At 43.4% G+C, this 16,977-nt stretch overlaps 1 protein-coding gene across 3 annotated transcripts in view; it reads right to left on the bottom strand.

Moving 5' to 3' along the window:
• The window catches only part of scn5lab (sodium channel, voltage gated, type V-like, alpha b), a 195,832-nt gene that overhangs the window by 92,675 nt on the left and 86,180 nt on the right, over positions 1–16,977 (bottom strand). For all 3 annotated transcript variants that reach the window (XM_070435664.1, XM_070435662.1, XM_070435663.1), the window contains one exon: positions 14,335–14,573. In XM_070435664.1, coding sequence (XP_070291765.1) covers positions 14,335–14,573 — 239 coding nt within the window. The remainder of the gene's footprint in view (positions 1–14,334; positions 14,574–16,977) is intronic.

Here is a 16,977-nt window from a genome sequence, read left to right as displayed (position 1 = left end):
AATTTCATGTATAGATTCACTCTGGGCTCGCAGTATTAATTTTATAAGTACTTCTGGGCCATGCAATAATTCATGTATAAGTACTCTGGACCATGCATATTCATGTTTAAGTCATATCTGGCCATGCAATATTAATTTATAAGTCCACTCTGGGCATGCAATATTCATGTATAAGTCTCTGGACCATATGCAATTTCATGTATAAGTCACTCTGGGCATGCAGTAGTTAATTTATAAGTCCATCTGGGTCCATGCAATATTCATGTATAAGTCATCTGGGCCATGCAGTATTAATTTACTAGAGTCATCTGGGTGCAATATTCATGTATAAGTATCTGGACCATGCAATATTATTGTATAAGTCTCTGGGCCATGCAATATTAATGTATAAGTCACTGTAGTCAATGCAATATTCATTTATAAGTCATGTAGGCCATGCATATTCATTTATAAGTCACTCTGGGCCGTGCAATATTCATGTATAGTCATCTGGACCATGCAATATTCATGTTTAAGTCACTCTGGGCTGCAATATTAATGTATAAAGTACTGTATCATGCAATATTATGTATAAGTCCATCTGGGCCATGCAATATTCATGTTATAAGTACTGTGGGTCATGCAAATTCATGTATAAGTCACTCTGGGCCATGCAGTATTAATTTATAAGTCACTCTGGGCCATGCAATATTCCATGTATAAGTCACTCTGGACCATGAAATATTCATGTATAAGTCACTCTGGGCCATGCAATATTAATGTATAGTCACTGTAGTCAATGCAATATTCATTTAAGTCACTGTAGGCCATGCAATATTATTTTATAAGTCACTCTGGGCCGTGCAATGTTCATGTATAAGTCAATCTGGGCCGTGCAATATTCATGTATAAGTCACTCTGGGCCGTGCAATATTCACGTATAAGTCACTCTGGGCCTTTGCATTAATTAGATAAATTACACTTTCTTTCTCCTGCCAATGGTTTCAACTTCGTGAGAGCAACTCTGAGATACTGGTGCAGGTGTTCATTTGTGAGCCTGGTGTGGTATTTGTTTTTGATCAAGTTCATTGTGGAGATGGCTGATTCACAGATGTATGTTGGAGCCAAACATGGTCAGGATGTCTAGTCCAGTTTCTTGAGAACAGGAACATCAGCTGCAGGCACCATCTTTCCACAGAAAGTGACAGGGTCACAGTCACCAGTCTGCTCCTTCAAAGACACATTTTCATGCAGCTCAATCAACTCCATTTCCAGTGATGCAACATCTACCCATCTGAAGATCTGTTTTGCTTCTTCATTTTTGACCAAGAAGGGGTTCTGGATGAGCTGCAGCCGTTCTCTCCCAACAGCAAAGTAATCAAAGCGAGTCTTGAAGTTATCCATCAGCTTCTGGATGAAATCAACATGGTTGGGAACATCTTTGTTTCCCTGCATTTGCAACAGAAGATTGGGGAAGTGGACAAGTTCTCCCCGGAGATCATTCTTGAAAAGCTGTGTGTCCCTGCAGCTTAACATTCAGTTGATTAAGGTCTGATGTAATGTCTGTCAAAAATGCTACTGTTTCCATCTTCTCATCTTCCAAAAACTCAGAAAACTGAGTTGCCTTTGTCACTCTTTTGCTCTGATAAGAACGTTTTGACTTCCTCTTGAATGGCCCAAAAGCTTTCCAAAACCCTTCCTTTGCTGAGCCATCTGACATTGTTGTGCAGTAGTAAGTCATCAAAACTGGCATTGGCCTCTGTCCGACTGTCTAGTAGCAGGTGGTGTTGTAGCGATGATGTTGCTCTCAAAAAGTTGATCAGTTTCATCATCATTGTCATGACCTCAGAATACTCCTTTCCCAGACTGGCACACAGGACGAATTGATAGATGATGCAGTGATATGATGTCAGGTCAGGGTGGTTCTCTTTCACACGTGCAATCAGTCCCCTCCCTCTTCCCATCATGGCTGGAGCTCCATCTGTGCTGATGGAGACCACTGACGTCAGATCTATCCCCCTTTTTGTCAGCATCCCTTTGATGGCCTCATGGATATCCTCTCCCTGTGTGTGTGCTTCTAGATTTGTTAAGCCCAAAAGCTCCTCACAGAATTCCTTCTTTGTTTCGTTATAAAATCTGAAAAACACCAGAAGTGTAACGGCAGTGTAAGTCGTCCTCCTCCTCAGACGAGGAGAGGCGAGAAGGATCTGAGGACCAATGTGCAGCGTGGTAATTTTCCATGATTTAATAAACACATACAACAAGACACTATACAAAATGACAAAACAAACTAACCGTCACAGTCCTAGCTGGTAGACAAAACACAAAGACAGAAAACAATCACCCACAATCCCCAACACAAAACAAGCCACCTATATATGATTCTCAATCAGGGACAACGATTGACAGCTGCCTTGATTGAGAACCATATTAGCTGGACACAGAAACAGACAAACTAGACACACAACATAGAATTCCCACCCAGCTCACGTCCTGACCAACACCAAACAAGCAAAACACATAAGAACTCTGGTCAGGACGTTACAGTACCCCCCTCCTGAGGTGCGGACTCCGAACGCACCCCTAAAACTCAAGAGGAGGGTCTGGGTGGCATCTGTGCGCGGTGGCGCTCCGGCGGTGGACGAGGACACCACTCCACACTGTCTTTGTCCCCCTCCTTAGCGTCCTTTGAGTGGCGACCCTCGCCCCCGACCTTGGCCTAGGAATCCTCCCCAAGGCCCACATGATTAGGAGACAGCTCAGGACGAGAGGTAGCTCAGGACAGAGAGGTAGTCAGGACAGAGAGGTAGCTCAGGACAGAGAGTAGCTCAGGACAGAGGGGCAACTCCAAGACGAAGGCACTCCGGACTAATGGCAGCTCCGGACTGAGGGCAGCTCATGACTGGAGGGCAGCTCATGATGCAGGGCAGCTCATGACTGGAGGCGCGCTCATGACTGGAGGCGGCTCATGACTGGAGGGCGGCTATGCTGAGGCGTCATGACTGGAGGGCGCTCATGACTGCGGCGGCTCTGACTGGCTGGCGGCTCCTTGACTGTGGCGCTCTGGCAGCTCCTGACTGGCTGGCGCTCTGGCAGCTCTTGACTGCTGGCGCTCTGGCAGCTCCTGACTGGCTGGCGCCCTGGCAGCTCCTGACTGGCTGGCGGCCCTGGCGGCTCCTGACTGGCTGGCGGCCTCCGGCGGCCTCCTGACTGCGGCCTCTGCCTGGCTGGCGGCTCCTGGCGTCCTGACTGGCTGGCGGCTCTGGCGGCTCCTGACTGACGACGCTGGCTCTGATGGCTCGGGGCAGAGCGGCGCGCTCTGACGGCTCGGGAGCAACGGCGGCTCTAATGGCTCGGGGCAGACGGATGGCTCAGATGGCGCTGGACAGACGGATGCTCAGATGGCGCTGGCCAGACGGATGGCTCAGATGGCGCGAACCGGGGACACCATATGTAAGGCTGGTGCATGTACACCGGCCCGAGGACGTACTGGAGGCCAGATATGTTGAGCCGGCTTCATGGCACTTGGCTCAATGCCTCAATCTACCCGCCCAGTGCGGGGAGGTGGAATAACCCGCACGGGCTATGCACACGTACAGAGACACCGTGCCTCTTCCGCATAACACGTGTCTGCCCGTACTCCGGCTCTCCCAGGTAAGCATGGGAAGTGGGCGCAGGTTTCTACCTACCTTCGCCACACTATCCTTTAGCCACCCCCCCCCAAGACATTTTTTGGGTTTCTTCACGGGCTTCCAGCCACGCTTCCCGTGCTGTGCCTCCTCATACCACCGCTCCTGGCTTTAGCTGCCTCCATCTCTTCCCGAGACGGCGATATTCTCCAACGTGAGCCCAGTGTCCTATTACCCTCCAGAATTTCCTCCCATTGTCCAGGATTCCTGTGTAGTGGGCGCGCTGCTGCTGCTGCTGCCGTACTCACGCTGCTTGGTCCGAGTTTGGTGGGTGGTTCTTGTAACGCAAGTCTAAGTCGCTCTCTCCTCAGACGAGGAGAGGAGAAGGATCTGAGGACAATGTGCAGCGTGTAATTTTCCATGATTTTAATAACACAAACAAGACACTATACAAAATGAACAAAACAAACTAACCGTCCACAGTCCTAAGCTGGTGCAGACAAAACACAAGACAGGAAACAACCCCCACAATCCCCAACACAACAAGGAACCTCTATATTATTCTCATTCAGTGGACAACGATTGACAGCGCCTCTGATTGAGAACCAATAGGCGGACACAGAAACAGACCAAACTAGACACCCTAACATAGAATCCACCCAGCTCACGTCCTGACCACACCAAACAAGCAAACACATAAGAACTTCGTGTCAGGCCGTTACAAGAAGCTGGACATTATCAGTGTTATCTGATTCATCCACAGATAATGATGGTGCGTTCTGAATGCCTACATTAAGTTGTGAAGCTAAATCGTCAGCTAAACTCAGCAAAAAAAGAAACAACCTCTCACTGTCAACTGCGTTCATTTCACGAGAACGTAACATGTGTAAATATTGTGTATGAACATAACAAGATTCAGCAACTGAGACACAAACTGAATAAGTTCCACGAGACATGTGACTAACAGAAATGAATAATGTGTCCCTGAACAAAGGGGGTCAAAATCAAAAGTAACAGTCAGTATCTGGTTACTGCCACCAGCTGCATTACAGTACTGCCGTGCATCTCCTGTCTCATGGACTGCACAGATTTGCCAATTCTTGCTGTGTGATGTTACCCCACTCTTCCACCAAGGCACCTGCAAGTCCCCGGACATTTCTGGGGAATGGCCCTAGCCCTCACCTCCGATCCAACAGGTCCCAGACGTGCTCAATGGGATGAGTCCGGGCTCTTCGCTGCCATGGCAGATACTGACATTCCTGTCTTGCAGGAATCACGCACAGAACGAGCAGTATGGCTGGTGCATTGTCATGCTGGAAGCCTGCAGGAGGGTACCACATGAGGAGGAGGATTTATTCCCTGTAACACACAGCGTTGAGATTGCCTGCAATGACAACAAGCTTAGTCCGATGATGCTGTAACCCAGCCCAGACCATGACGACCCTCCACCTCAAATCGATCCTGCCTCCAGAGTACAGGCCTCGGTTGTAATGCTCATTCCTTCGACGATTAAACGCGAATCCGACCATCACCCCTGGTGAGACAAACTGTGTCGTCAGTGAGAACACTTTTTGCCAGTCCTGTCTGGTACAGCGACAAATCGGGTTTGCCCATAGGCGACATTGTTGCCAGTGATGTCTGCTGAGGACCTGCCTATATACAGGCCTACAAGCCCTCAGTCCAGCCTCTCTCAGCCTATTGCGGACAGTCTGAGCACTGGGAGGATTGGCGTTCCTGGTGTAACTCGGCGAGTTGTTGTTGCCATCCTGTACCTGTCCCGCAGGTGTGATGTTCGTGTACCGATCCTGTGCAGGTGTTTTACACGTGTGATCTGGCACTGTGAAGAGATCAGCTGTCCGGCTGCTCTCCTGTAGCGGCTGTCTTAGGCGTTCACATACGGACATTGCAATTTATTGCCCTGGCCACATCTGCAGTCCTCATGCCTCCTTGCAGCATGTCTAAGGCACGTTCACGCAGATGAGCGGCCCTGGGCATCTTTTCTTTTGGTGTTTTTTTTCGACGTACCAGTGAAAGGCCTCTTTAGTGTCCTAAGTTTTCATAACTGTGACCTTAATTGCCTACCGTCTGTAAGCTGTTAGTGTCTTAAAGACCGTTCCACAGGTACATGTTCATTAATTGTTTATGGGTCATTGAACAAGCATAGGAAACAGTGTTTAAACCCTTTACAATGAAGATCTGTGAAGTTATTTGGATTTTTACAAATTATCTTTGAAAGACAGGGTCCTGAAAAAGGTCTGTTTCTTTTTTTGCTGAGTTTATTTCAGTTCTCCTCATTGCTGTGGAATCCGACTGTGGGATCTGTTTGATATTTTCCCTGAGCTCATATTTTTATTTACCTTCAAGCAAGGTGTCAGCAACTTCACACATGCATTATTTTACCTTCTCAGCTTCTGAAAAAACCCAGGCTATCCTCAGTGAACACTCCGTTGCACATTGTTGGGCTGTCAGGGAATTGACAAGGACTTTGGTGGACCTCTCATTTGGGATTTGAGTTGGTTAATCTTGTTTGTTCTCACCTCCGTGTTTACTATGTCTGGTGTCATAATGGTGCATAACATTAACACTTTTCACGAGAGCTACGGACTCGCTGCATATCAGGAACATTAGTTTTGTGCTAGTTGTGGGGAGAATGAATGCATAATGTTCCGTCCACTCGTCTTTGAATATACGGTTTTCAGAGTCAACTTTTCTTTTTTTTGATACTGGCAACTAAGCTCCTATCTGTGATATTAACAGTTGAACCGCGGTCAAATCTTTCTGTTCTTTCTGCCTGCTTGTCCCAAGGTTCAGCAGATGATATTTGTATTGATGTGATTGGGTATGACACAGCCTCTTGTATTTGCATATAACGACGTGATTGGATTAGACGGGGCACTACTAGAGGTGGGCGTTGCTTCGAGAGAGAGCAAGAAAGAGAGGTTGCTGAGTTAAAGAGGCCGCTGCGCCCGGTTGATTTTTAAAAGCTGTCTAAAAAGTAATTTATTGACTTTTATATAACAAAATACGATGTTGTCCAGACCCGGACTGCGGTCCGCCAGTTGACTTTGGCTGCCCTATACCAGGGCTGCTCAACCCTCTTCCTGGAGATCTACTGTCCTGTAGGTTTTCAGTCCAACCCTAATTTAGCATATCTGATTCAGCTAGTTAAGGTCTTGTTGAGCAGCTAATTCGTAGAATCAAGTGTGTTAAATTAGGGTTGGACTGAAAACCCACAGGAAGGTAGATCTCCAGGAAGAGGATTAGGTAGCCTTGCCCTATACTGTATAGTGCTCTACAGTGCTCGACTTTTGACCAGGGCCCATACTCAGCACTATAGAGAAGCTGCAGATAATATACAAACACACATAACTGGGTTTACTGACTTAAGGGAACATCATATTTTTTCGTGACTCTTTGGTTTTTACAGGTACAAAATCAAATGCATACAAAGATGACCTTCACCCATCCCCCCTCAGTCCCATCCACCCATCCCCCCTCAGTCCCATCCACCCATCCCCCCTCAGTCCCATCCAATTCTCAGTCCCCATCCCCCTCCATTCCCCACTTCCACCCATCCCCACTCAGTCCCCATCGACCCATCCACCCTCAGTCCCCATCCACCCGTAAACCATGTTTCCCACCCCGCCTAGGCCTCAATTGTTCCTTGACTGGCACCATTCATTCTCGCTTTTGATCATTCTAATGTTATAAATTCCAACAGTAACTGTATCCACTGATTAAATGGGAGAGGTGGTTGCCGTCTTAGAGCCAACGTTTTTTTCCGCAGCAGTAATATTCTCTGATTGATTGAGAGATTCAAAGGGCTATCATCTTTAAGTAACATAATAGATGCAAAGCATTGCATATTTCAATTTATGCTGTTCAAAATAAATGTTGTAACTTTGCCCCAGAAGCATTTAACTGCAGGACTCTCCCACATCATATGAACAAATATGCCTACCTGATTTAGGGGACACAGTGAATAGTTGGGAGTTGGGGGAAATTTAATTGTAAAACGTTTCCTTGATGTTAAATACAGTCTATGAACAAACTTAAAATGTATAAATTGTTTGTTCTGATTACGGGATGCCAAAGTCCTATTTTTCATTATTCTCTTCCAGTTAAAGGGTTGTTCAGATTCAATTAGATCTGTGGATCATACTTTTTTAATGGCTAGCTCAGAATAGGAGCTTTCCAAAAGTTGTTTATATATTATAGTCCTTTCGTGAGCCCATATCATTTATTTATGAATCCCATCATTGGATGGATTGTTAGTTGGGTTTCCCAAGGTAGTCCATAGTCCAGCGCCCCTTGTGTGCACATCCAGTAATACCGTATACCTCGGTATGGTACAGAAACTATATGACGATATGGAAATCTGGATATGGCCCAACCCTAGTATGTATCTTTCAAATCTTAGAATGCTCTCAAACCGTTACTGCCCATGATATCAGTAAAGGTACGAATTCCACATTTGGACCTTTGAGGGGGAATGTAAAAGGCCGCCCTCCAGATCACAAATATTGGAGTATGGGTATGCCATTTTGATTCCCAGTTACATTGTTTTCAATTTTGCACCAAACATAAATTGTGTGAGCAATAACCAAAGCCTAGTTTACATAGTTTAAGGGCTATATATAGTATCCGTGAAGACCACCTCTTCCAGGCAATAGGAGACACCATATTTCACTCTTAATATATAAGAACCATGTCCAAACCGATTTAGGCTGGGGCTAAATGCTAGTGTAAATCTGTAAATCTGTTAATTTTATCTGGGATTGTTTACCTTGTCATATACATTTTGAATCCGCACTATGAATTTTATCCCAACAGCCAGAAAGGGGAGACATGGGAAGCATTGAACTACAGAAATTCAGCCATGGTAATATGTTCATTTTGACAATAGATATTCTGCCGGTTAAAGCAACTGGGCTATTATTCCATCTACGGATGTCGGATTGAATTGATTTGAGCATTCTGTTAATGTTTCTGGCAGTGGTTTTATGAAATAAATATACAGTGAGGGAAAAAAGTATTTGATCCCCTGCTGATTTTGTACGTTTGCCCACTGACAAAGAAATGATCAGTCTATAATTTTAATGGTAGGTTTATTTGAACAGTGAGAGACAGAATATCAACAAAAAAATCCAGAAAAACGCATGTCAAAAATGTTATGAATTGATTTGCATTTTAATGAGGGAAATAAGTATTTGACCCCTCTGCAAAACATGACTTAGTACTTGGTGGCAAAACCCTTGTTGGCAATCACAGAGGTCAGACGTTTCTTGTAGTTGGCCACCAGGTTTGCACACATCTCAGGAGGGATTTTGTGCCACTCCTCTTTGCAGATCTTCTTCAAGTCATTAAGGTTTCGAGGCTGACGTTTGGCAACTCGAACCTTCAGCTCCCTCCACAGATTTTCTATGGGATTAAGGTCTGGAGACTGGCTAAGCCACTCCAGGACCTAAATGTGCTTCTTCTTGAGCCACTCCTTTGTTGCCTTGGCCGTGTGTTTTGGGTCATTGTCATGCTGGAATACCCATCCACGACCCATTTTCAATACCCTGCCTGAGGGAAGGAGGTTTTCACCCAAGATTTGACGGTACATGGCCCCGTCCATCGTCCCTTTGATGCGGTGAAGTTGTCCTGTCCCTTTAGCAGAAAAACACCCCCAAAGCATAATGTTTCCACCTCCATGTTTGACGGTGGGGATGGTTTCTTGGGGTCATAGGCAGCATTCCTCCTCATCCAAACACGGCAAGTTGGGTTGATGCCAAAGAACTCCATTTTGGTCTCATCTGACCACAACACGTTCACCCAGTTGTCCTCTGAATCATTCAGATGTTCATTGGCAAACTTCAGACGGGCATGTATATGTGCTTTCTTGAGCAGGGGGACCTTGCGGGCGCTGCAGGATTTCAGTCCTTCACGGCATAGTGTGTTACCAATTGTTTTCTTGATGACTATGGTCCCAGCTGCCTTGAGATCATTGACAAGATCCTCCTGTGTAGTTCTGGGCTGATTCCTCAYCGTTCTCATGATCATTGCAACTCCACGAGGTGAGATCTTGCATGGAGCCCCAGGTTGAGGGAGATTGACAGTTCTTTTGTGTTTCTTCCATTTGCGAATAATCACAGAAACTGTTGTCACCTTCTCACCAAGCTGCTTGGCGATGGTCTTGTAGCCCATTCCAGCCTTGTGTAGGTCTACAATCTTGTCCCTGACATCCTTGGAGAGCTCTTTGGTCTTGKYCATGGTGGAGAGTTTGGAATCTGATTGATTGATTGCTTCTGTGGACAGGTATCTTTTATACAGGTAAGAAACTGAGATTAGGAGCACTCCCTTTAAGAGTGTGCTCCTAATCTCCGTTCGTTACCTGTATGAAAGACACCTGGGAGCCAGAAATCTTTTTGATTGAGAAGGGGTCAAATACTTATTTCCCTCATTAAAATGCTAATCAATTCATAACATTTTTGACATGCATTTTTCTGGATATTTTTGTTGTTATTCTGTCTCTCACTGTTCAAATAAACCTACCATTAAAATTATAGACTGATAATTTCTTTGTCAGTGGGCAAACGTACAAAATCAGCAGGGGATCAAATACCTTTTTCCCTCACTGTATATACTCAAAAATATTTAAAATGAGAAACGATTGGGATTCCATAAGTAGAGATAGAGTCCTCCAATGGGGTCTTGAGAGAGGAAGTAGGGCTGATTTGGTTAGATTCATTTTATAACTTGAGATGAAGCTGAATTTGTCTTTGATCTTCAATATGTTTGGGAGCAATTTAGATACATTGTCTAGATATAGTAAAATATTGTCTGTGTATAATGCGACGAAGTGATCAGTAGATTTTAGAGAAATTTGTGTTATCTCCTTTGATTGACAAATTGCCCGGGCCTGAGTAACCATGGATAATAAGAATAGCAAAGGCGAAATTGGATTGCCATCTCTGCTGCTTCTAGTGATTCTGAACGGAGGAGAGACGATATTGCCTGTCATAACTATGACTGAGGAATTGGCATATATTATTTTAATCATATTAATGAAATTGGAGCCAATTCCCATATGTTCAAAGACAGACCAGTGATATGACAATTTTAGTTCATCAAAAGCTTTTATTCACATCTCTCCCAAATGAACCTTTGTGAACATCTTTATTAATAATTTTGAGCGATAGTGGACCTAACATATTCCAAAAATGTAAATAGACCTCAGGAGGAATACCATCCCATTCAGGTCATTTGCCTTTATTCCACCACGAGTGACTTTTTACTGTGATTGTAAACTCATTGCTGTGAATGATGTCTATTGATGTGTGATGAACAGGTTGTTGCACTGTTGTTATCCCAAATGAACCCTTAGCCCCTATGCCCTATGCACTTGTGAGGATCTGAGAGCGATTTTCAGAGGTAATCAATATCCCAATACCTTGCAAGGTGGAACTATAAGACTTTTTACACATTTAGTTATGTTACAAAGTGGGATTAAAATGTATTTAATCGTCCTTTTTTTGTCAACAATCTGCATGCAATACTCACACAATATACAATATTTTTTATTGATGAAAAATAAACACTAATATATCTTGATTAGATAAGTATTCAACCCCCTGAGTCAATACATCTTAGAATCACCTTTGATAGTGATTAAAGCTGTGTGTGTTTTGGGGTAAGTCTCTAAGAGTTTTTCCTACCTAGATTGAACAATATTTGCCCATTATTCTTTAAAGAATTCTTCAAGTTTTGTCAAGTTGGTTGCTGATCATTGCTAGACAGCCATTTTCAAGTCTTGCCATATATTTTCAAATCGATTTCAGTAAAAACTGAACTGTAACTAGGCCACTCAGGAGCATTCAATGTCGTCTTGGTAAGCAGCTCCAGTATACATTTGGCCGTGTATTTTAGGATATTGTCCTAATGAAAGGTGAATTTGTCTCCCAGTGTATTTTGGAAAGCAGACTGAACTAGTTTTTCCTCTAGTATTTTTCCTGTGCCTTAGCTCTATTCCATGTATTTTTTCCCCTAAACAAACTACCAAGTCCTTGCCGATGACAAGCATACCCATAACATGATACAGCCACCACCATGCTTGAAAATATGAAGAGCAGTACTCAGTGATGTGTTGTGTTGGATTTGCCCCAAACATAACGCTTTGCAATCAGGAAAAAAAGTACTTTTTTGCAGTTTTACTTTAGTGTCTTATTGCAAACAGGATGCTTGTTTCGGAATACAATGTTGTAATTACAATGTTGTTGATCCATCCTCAGTTTTGTTCTATCACAGCCATTAAACTCTGTTACTGTTTTAAAATGACTATTGGCCTCATGGTGAAATCCCTTAGTGGTTTCCTTCCTATCCGGCAACTGAGCTAGGAAGGACGCATGTATCTTTGTAGTGACTGGGTCTATTGATACACCATCCAAAGTGTAATTAATAACTTCACCAGGAGACTGAAAAGATTTGGCATGGGTCCTCAGATCCTCAAAAGGTTTTACAGCTGCATCATCGAGAGCATCCTGACTGGTTGCATCACTGCCTGGCTATGGCAACTGCTCGGCCTCCGACCGCAAGGCACTACAGAGGGTAGTGCGAACGGCCCAGTACATCACTGGGGCCAAGCTTCCTGCCATCCAGGACCTCTATATCAGGCGGTGTCAGAGCCACCCACGTCATAGACTGTTCTCTCTGCTACCACACTGCAAGAGGTTCCCAGAGCACCAAGTCTAGGTCCAAGAGGCTTCTAAACAGCTTCTACTCCCAAGCCATAAGACTCCTGAACACCTAATCAAATGGCTACTCAGACTATTTGCATTGCACCCCCCCCTCTTTTACACCGCTGCTACTCTCTGTTGTTATCATCTATGCATAGTCACTTTAATAACTCTACCTACATGTACATATTACCTCAACTAACCGGTACCCCCCTGTATATAGTCTTGCTATTGTTATTTTACTGCTGCTCTTTAATTACTTGTTACTTTTATTTCCTATTCTTATCCGTATTTTTTTAAACTGCATTGTTGGTTGGGGCTCGTAAGTAAGCATTTCACTGTAAGGTCTAGTTGTTGTATTCTGTTGTAATCGGCGCATGCGACTAATAACATTTGGTTTGATTTGATTTGCTCAAAGGGATATTAAATGTCCGGGTTTTTTTTTTGTTCTTTGTGAGGCATTGTAAACCTTCCTGGTCTTAATGGTTGAATATGTGCTTGTAATTCACTTCTTGACTGAGGGACCTTTCAGATAATTGTATGTGTGTGGTCCAGAGATGGGGTAGTCATTCAAAAATCATGTTAACCACTATTATTGTACACAGAATGAGTCAAAGTGTCACGTTCCTGACCTGTTTTCCCTTGTTTTTGTATTTGTTTAGTATGGTCAGGGCGTGAGTTGGGGTGGGCATTCTATGTTGTGTGTCTAGTTTGTCTGTTTCTGTGTTCAGCCTAATATGGTTCTCAATCAGAGGCAGCTGTCAATCGTTGTCCCTGATTGAGAATCATATATAGGTGGCTTGTTTTGTGTTGGGGATTGTGGGTGGTTGTTTCCTGTCTTCTGTCTTTGTGTTCTGCACCAGATAGGACTGTATCGGTTTTCACATTTGTTATTTTGTAGTTTGTATAGTGTTCACGTTATTTGTCTCTTCTTTATTAAATCATGTTGAACACTAGCCGCGCTGCATTTTGGTCCTCTCCTTCACCCCAGGAAGAAAGCCGTTACACAAAGCAATGTATTATGTGACTTGTTAAGCACATTTCAGCTTTCATTTTTAATGAATTTGTTAAAAAAAWTTACTTTGACATTATGGGGTATTTTGTGTGATCAGTGACACAAAATCTGAATTTAATACATGTTTCATTCAGGCTGTAACAAAAGATAATGTGAAAAAAGTCGAGGGGTGTGAATATTTTCTGAAGGCACTGTGCATGTAACAGTCTTCTTAGATCTCCATACAAACCCGTTCTAAAAAACGGGTTTGTTTTCATGATTTCTGGTGGATCATCAAAAATAAATAAATCACATAACATTTTTGGACTCATTCAGCAGTTATTACCTAATCTAGTGGAATACTAATGGAATTTAATGTTGAAAGTTCAATTTATATTCCTAAAACATAAGTTGAAAATGATGCTGTTGCTGGTTCCCGTTGACAATAACTTTTGATAAATAGCCCAATGTCAAAACTCCATTTTGAAAATGAATCAAAACACAGTTTTTAAGTGTCCAAATCAGTAATCAGTATGCAGAAACAGTTCCTGATATATTGAAAACATAATCATAAAATGTACTACCTGCCTGCAAATGCCACAATATTATTTCATTGCCTTCATTTCCATGTGGTCAAAACGTCAGCTTGTGTAACGTAATAACACATACTGTCCACCTACAGGAAATTAGCGCAATATAAAATAATAGAATATGTAAAAATAAATCAACATTTCAATTTAGGCTGATAGGGTCTGTGCAGTGTCATTCATTCATTCCCTACCTACCTATGAGCATGCATCTCAATGACAGCATAGGACCTAATGGAGCAAAGAGTTTTCTTTCTTTCTGACTAACTAATATGACCAGGAAAAACTCTGAACCTAGACTAAGATACTTCAAAGAGGGCGGTGGACAAAAAACAACAACAGCAACAACAGCAACAACAGCAACAACAGCAACAACGCATACGTGTGACCGCCAAGGCTGACCCCTGTGCCCTCTCCTCTCCACTTACCAGGTTGCCTATGGACAGCATGCCGTTGAACTCGTCGGTCATGGGGTAGTGCTCCATGGCCATGAACAGGGTGTTGAGCACGATGCAGATGGTAATGGCTAGGTCCAGGAAGGGATCCATCACCATCACCTTGACCAGCACCTTCAACCGAAGCCAACGTGGACTGCTTTCCCAGATCAGGTACTTGTGGGCAAACTCATACCAGCACGGGTGGCACTTCTGACGCGACTCCTCCAGTTCTAGGAGGGGGAGAAGAGAGAGGGGGGAGGAGAGAGGGGGGGGGAGAGAGAGGGGGGTTTACACTTTTAAAATTCACACTTTGCCATTGTGGTGTAAGAGACTGTTCCGTGTCTAAGTAATGTACACTCTGCTACTTATCCACTTTTCTATCTTCCCTCAGTTGTGATTTTAGACTACTTAGACTACTCTTTCTGAAAATCCAACTTGACTTGGAAATTCCGCCAAAAATGTCCTCTTTATGCATTTTCTTCAGGAAGGTTAGCACAGTATGCCTTTTCCAGATGTTGGTTGGTAGGGCCAAGCTTGGGTGCCTAATGAGGAGTTTGATGAAGATTGACGGCAGCTCAACGGAGGCTGAAGATGAAGCTGCGAGGCCCTCTAACGTGTGACGCCTCTGATGTGTTTACTTGTTCGTGTCGTGTTGCACTGTGGCTTCTGCTGAACTGTCACCCTCTATCTAGTCCATAGGCACGGACGGTGTACAATTGAGGACAGCCTCAAGCCTCAGCAGATATGAGGAGCTCCTGTGCTCACACAATGGTCACCTTGATGGTCCACAGAGACCAGTGGCTATCAGAGTTTGTGGGAACATGATCATAATATGCAATTGGCACGCTGACTGCAGGAATGTCCACCAGAGCTCTTGCCAGAGAATTGAATGTTAATTTCTCTACCATAAGCCACCTCCAACGTCATTTTAGAGAATTTGGCAGTACTTCCAACCAGCCTCACAACCGCATGTAACCACGTCGGCCCAGGACCTCCACATCGGGCTTCTTCATCTGTGTGATTGTCTGAAACCAGACACCCGGAAAGCAGATGAAACTGAGGAGTATTTCTGTCTGTAATAAAGCCCTTTTGTGGGGGAAAACCCATTCCCAGTGGGTGGGCCTGACTCCTAAGTGGGTGGGCCTATGCCCTCCCAGCCCCATCCATGGCTGCGCCCCTGCCCAGTCATGAAATTAATAGATTAGGGCCTAATGAATTTATTTAAATTGACTGATTTCCTTACATTAACTGTAACTCAGTAGAATTGTTCAGTAAAAGACGATAACTAACTAAATACACCCAGATTTTTTTTAAACTAAACTAAATATATTTTTCATTTCGGCTGCCGAAAACGAGATGAGACAAATATCTTAACTGACCTTGTGTTTGTATTTTGTATTGTCTCTATGCACACTCACAGGGTCCTACACACTCACACATCATCTACACATTCACACATAATATGCACATACCTTTATTCTGACTCTACACACACACCCACACATACAAGCTGCTGCTACTCTGAAAATCTTATATCCTGTTGCCTAGTCACCTTAAGCCTATACATATCTATCTCCATCACTCCAGAATCTCTGCACATTGTTAATATGTTATTGGCACTAACCCTGTATATACTATGCTTACTGACTTACTTATTGTGTTCTTCATATTTCTTCTTATTTCGCGTGTGTTTTTTATTATATTACATTGTTATTGATTATTGCATTGTTGGGTTTTGAGTTTGCAAGAAAGGTATTTTACTGTACTTGTGCATGTGACATTAAAACCTGAAACTCAAAACATGAAACTTGAAACTTATCTCTGTGTCTCAAATCTGACTACTAAGTGGACTGGACAAGAGTTTTTGGAGAGATTGAGAGCTTTTCAGTGATATTTGTTTGGTCCAATCAAAAGCATGCATGACATTAGCAGAATTGTAAGGCTTTCTCATTGCAACTTTGCGATGCTGTCATTGGTGGAAAATATATACCATGCCCAGGTCATTCACGAGTCACCTCTCTGCCTGGCAACCGTTCTCCAATCTGGTGGCAACAAATCATTGATACAAATAAGATGGCTACTCACCCTTTGGTACAAGCTCCCGGTAGAAAAGGGGGCGAGCCATTTAACTTATCATGTTGATTCAAACAAGACCAAATGCCACATTTCCACGGGAGAAGACAGCATTTGCACCCACAAGTTGACGGGGAAATATACTACCAACTTCAAGACACATTTGAAAGATCCCAATATACTGTATATGCTCAGGTAAAAACAGATTGTAACAGATTGATAATGCTAGCTAGTTGGTTGGCTGCAACCTATCAGACCACTACTTATGACAGAACTTTGATTACAATATATTGTAGCTACAGTATGTCAATGGGTGTGATTTTTTTATCTGCTGCAGAGTAATGTGCTCTTCTGCCTATTTGGTGTTTGGAAGAGATGCGATAGGATGATATAAAGACAAATATGTTGGTATGGCAAGGCTATGTATTGTGTGCACATTGAAGTCAGGAATTTATGTTTACTATAGGTTAATGTGATGTGACTCAAATGTGACTAAAATGAAAGGGCATTTAGTTGACTAAAATTGCCCACTGTTTTCGGCATTTTGACATTAACTAGACT

The sequence above is a fragment of the Salvelinus sp. IW2-2015 genome, linkage group LG27, assembly GCF_002910315.2.
Source record: "Salvelinus sp. IW2-2015 linkage group LG27, ASM291031v2, whole genome shotgun sequence".
Lineage (NCBI taxonomy): Eukaryota > Metazoa > Chordata > Actinopteri > Salmoniformes > Salmonidae > Salvelinus > Salvelinus sp. IW2-2015.
This window is presented reverse-complemented; position numbering and strand designations above follow the sequence as displayed.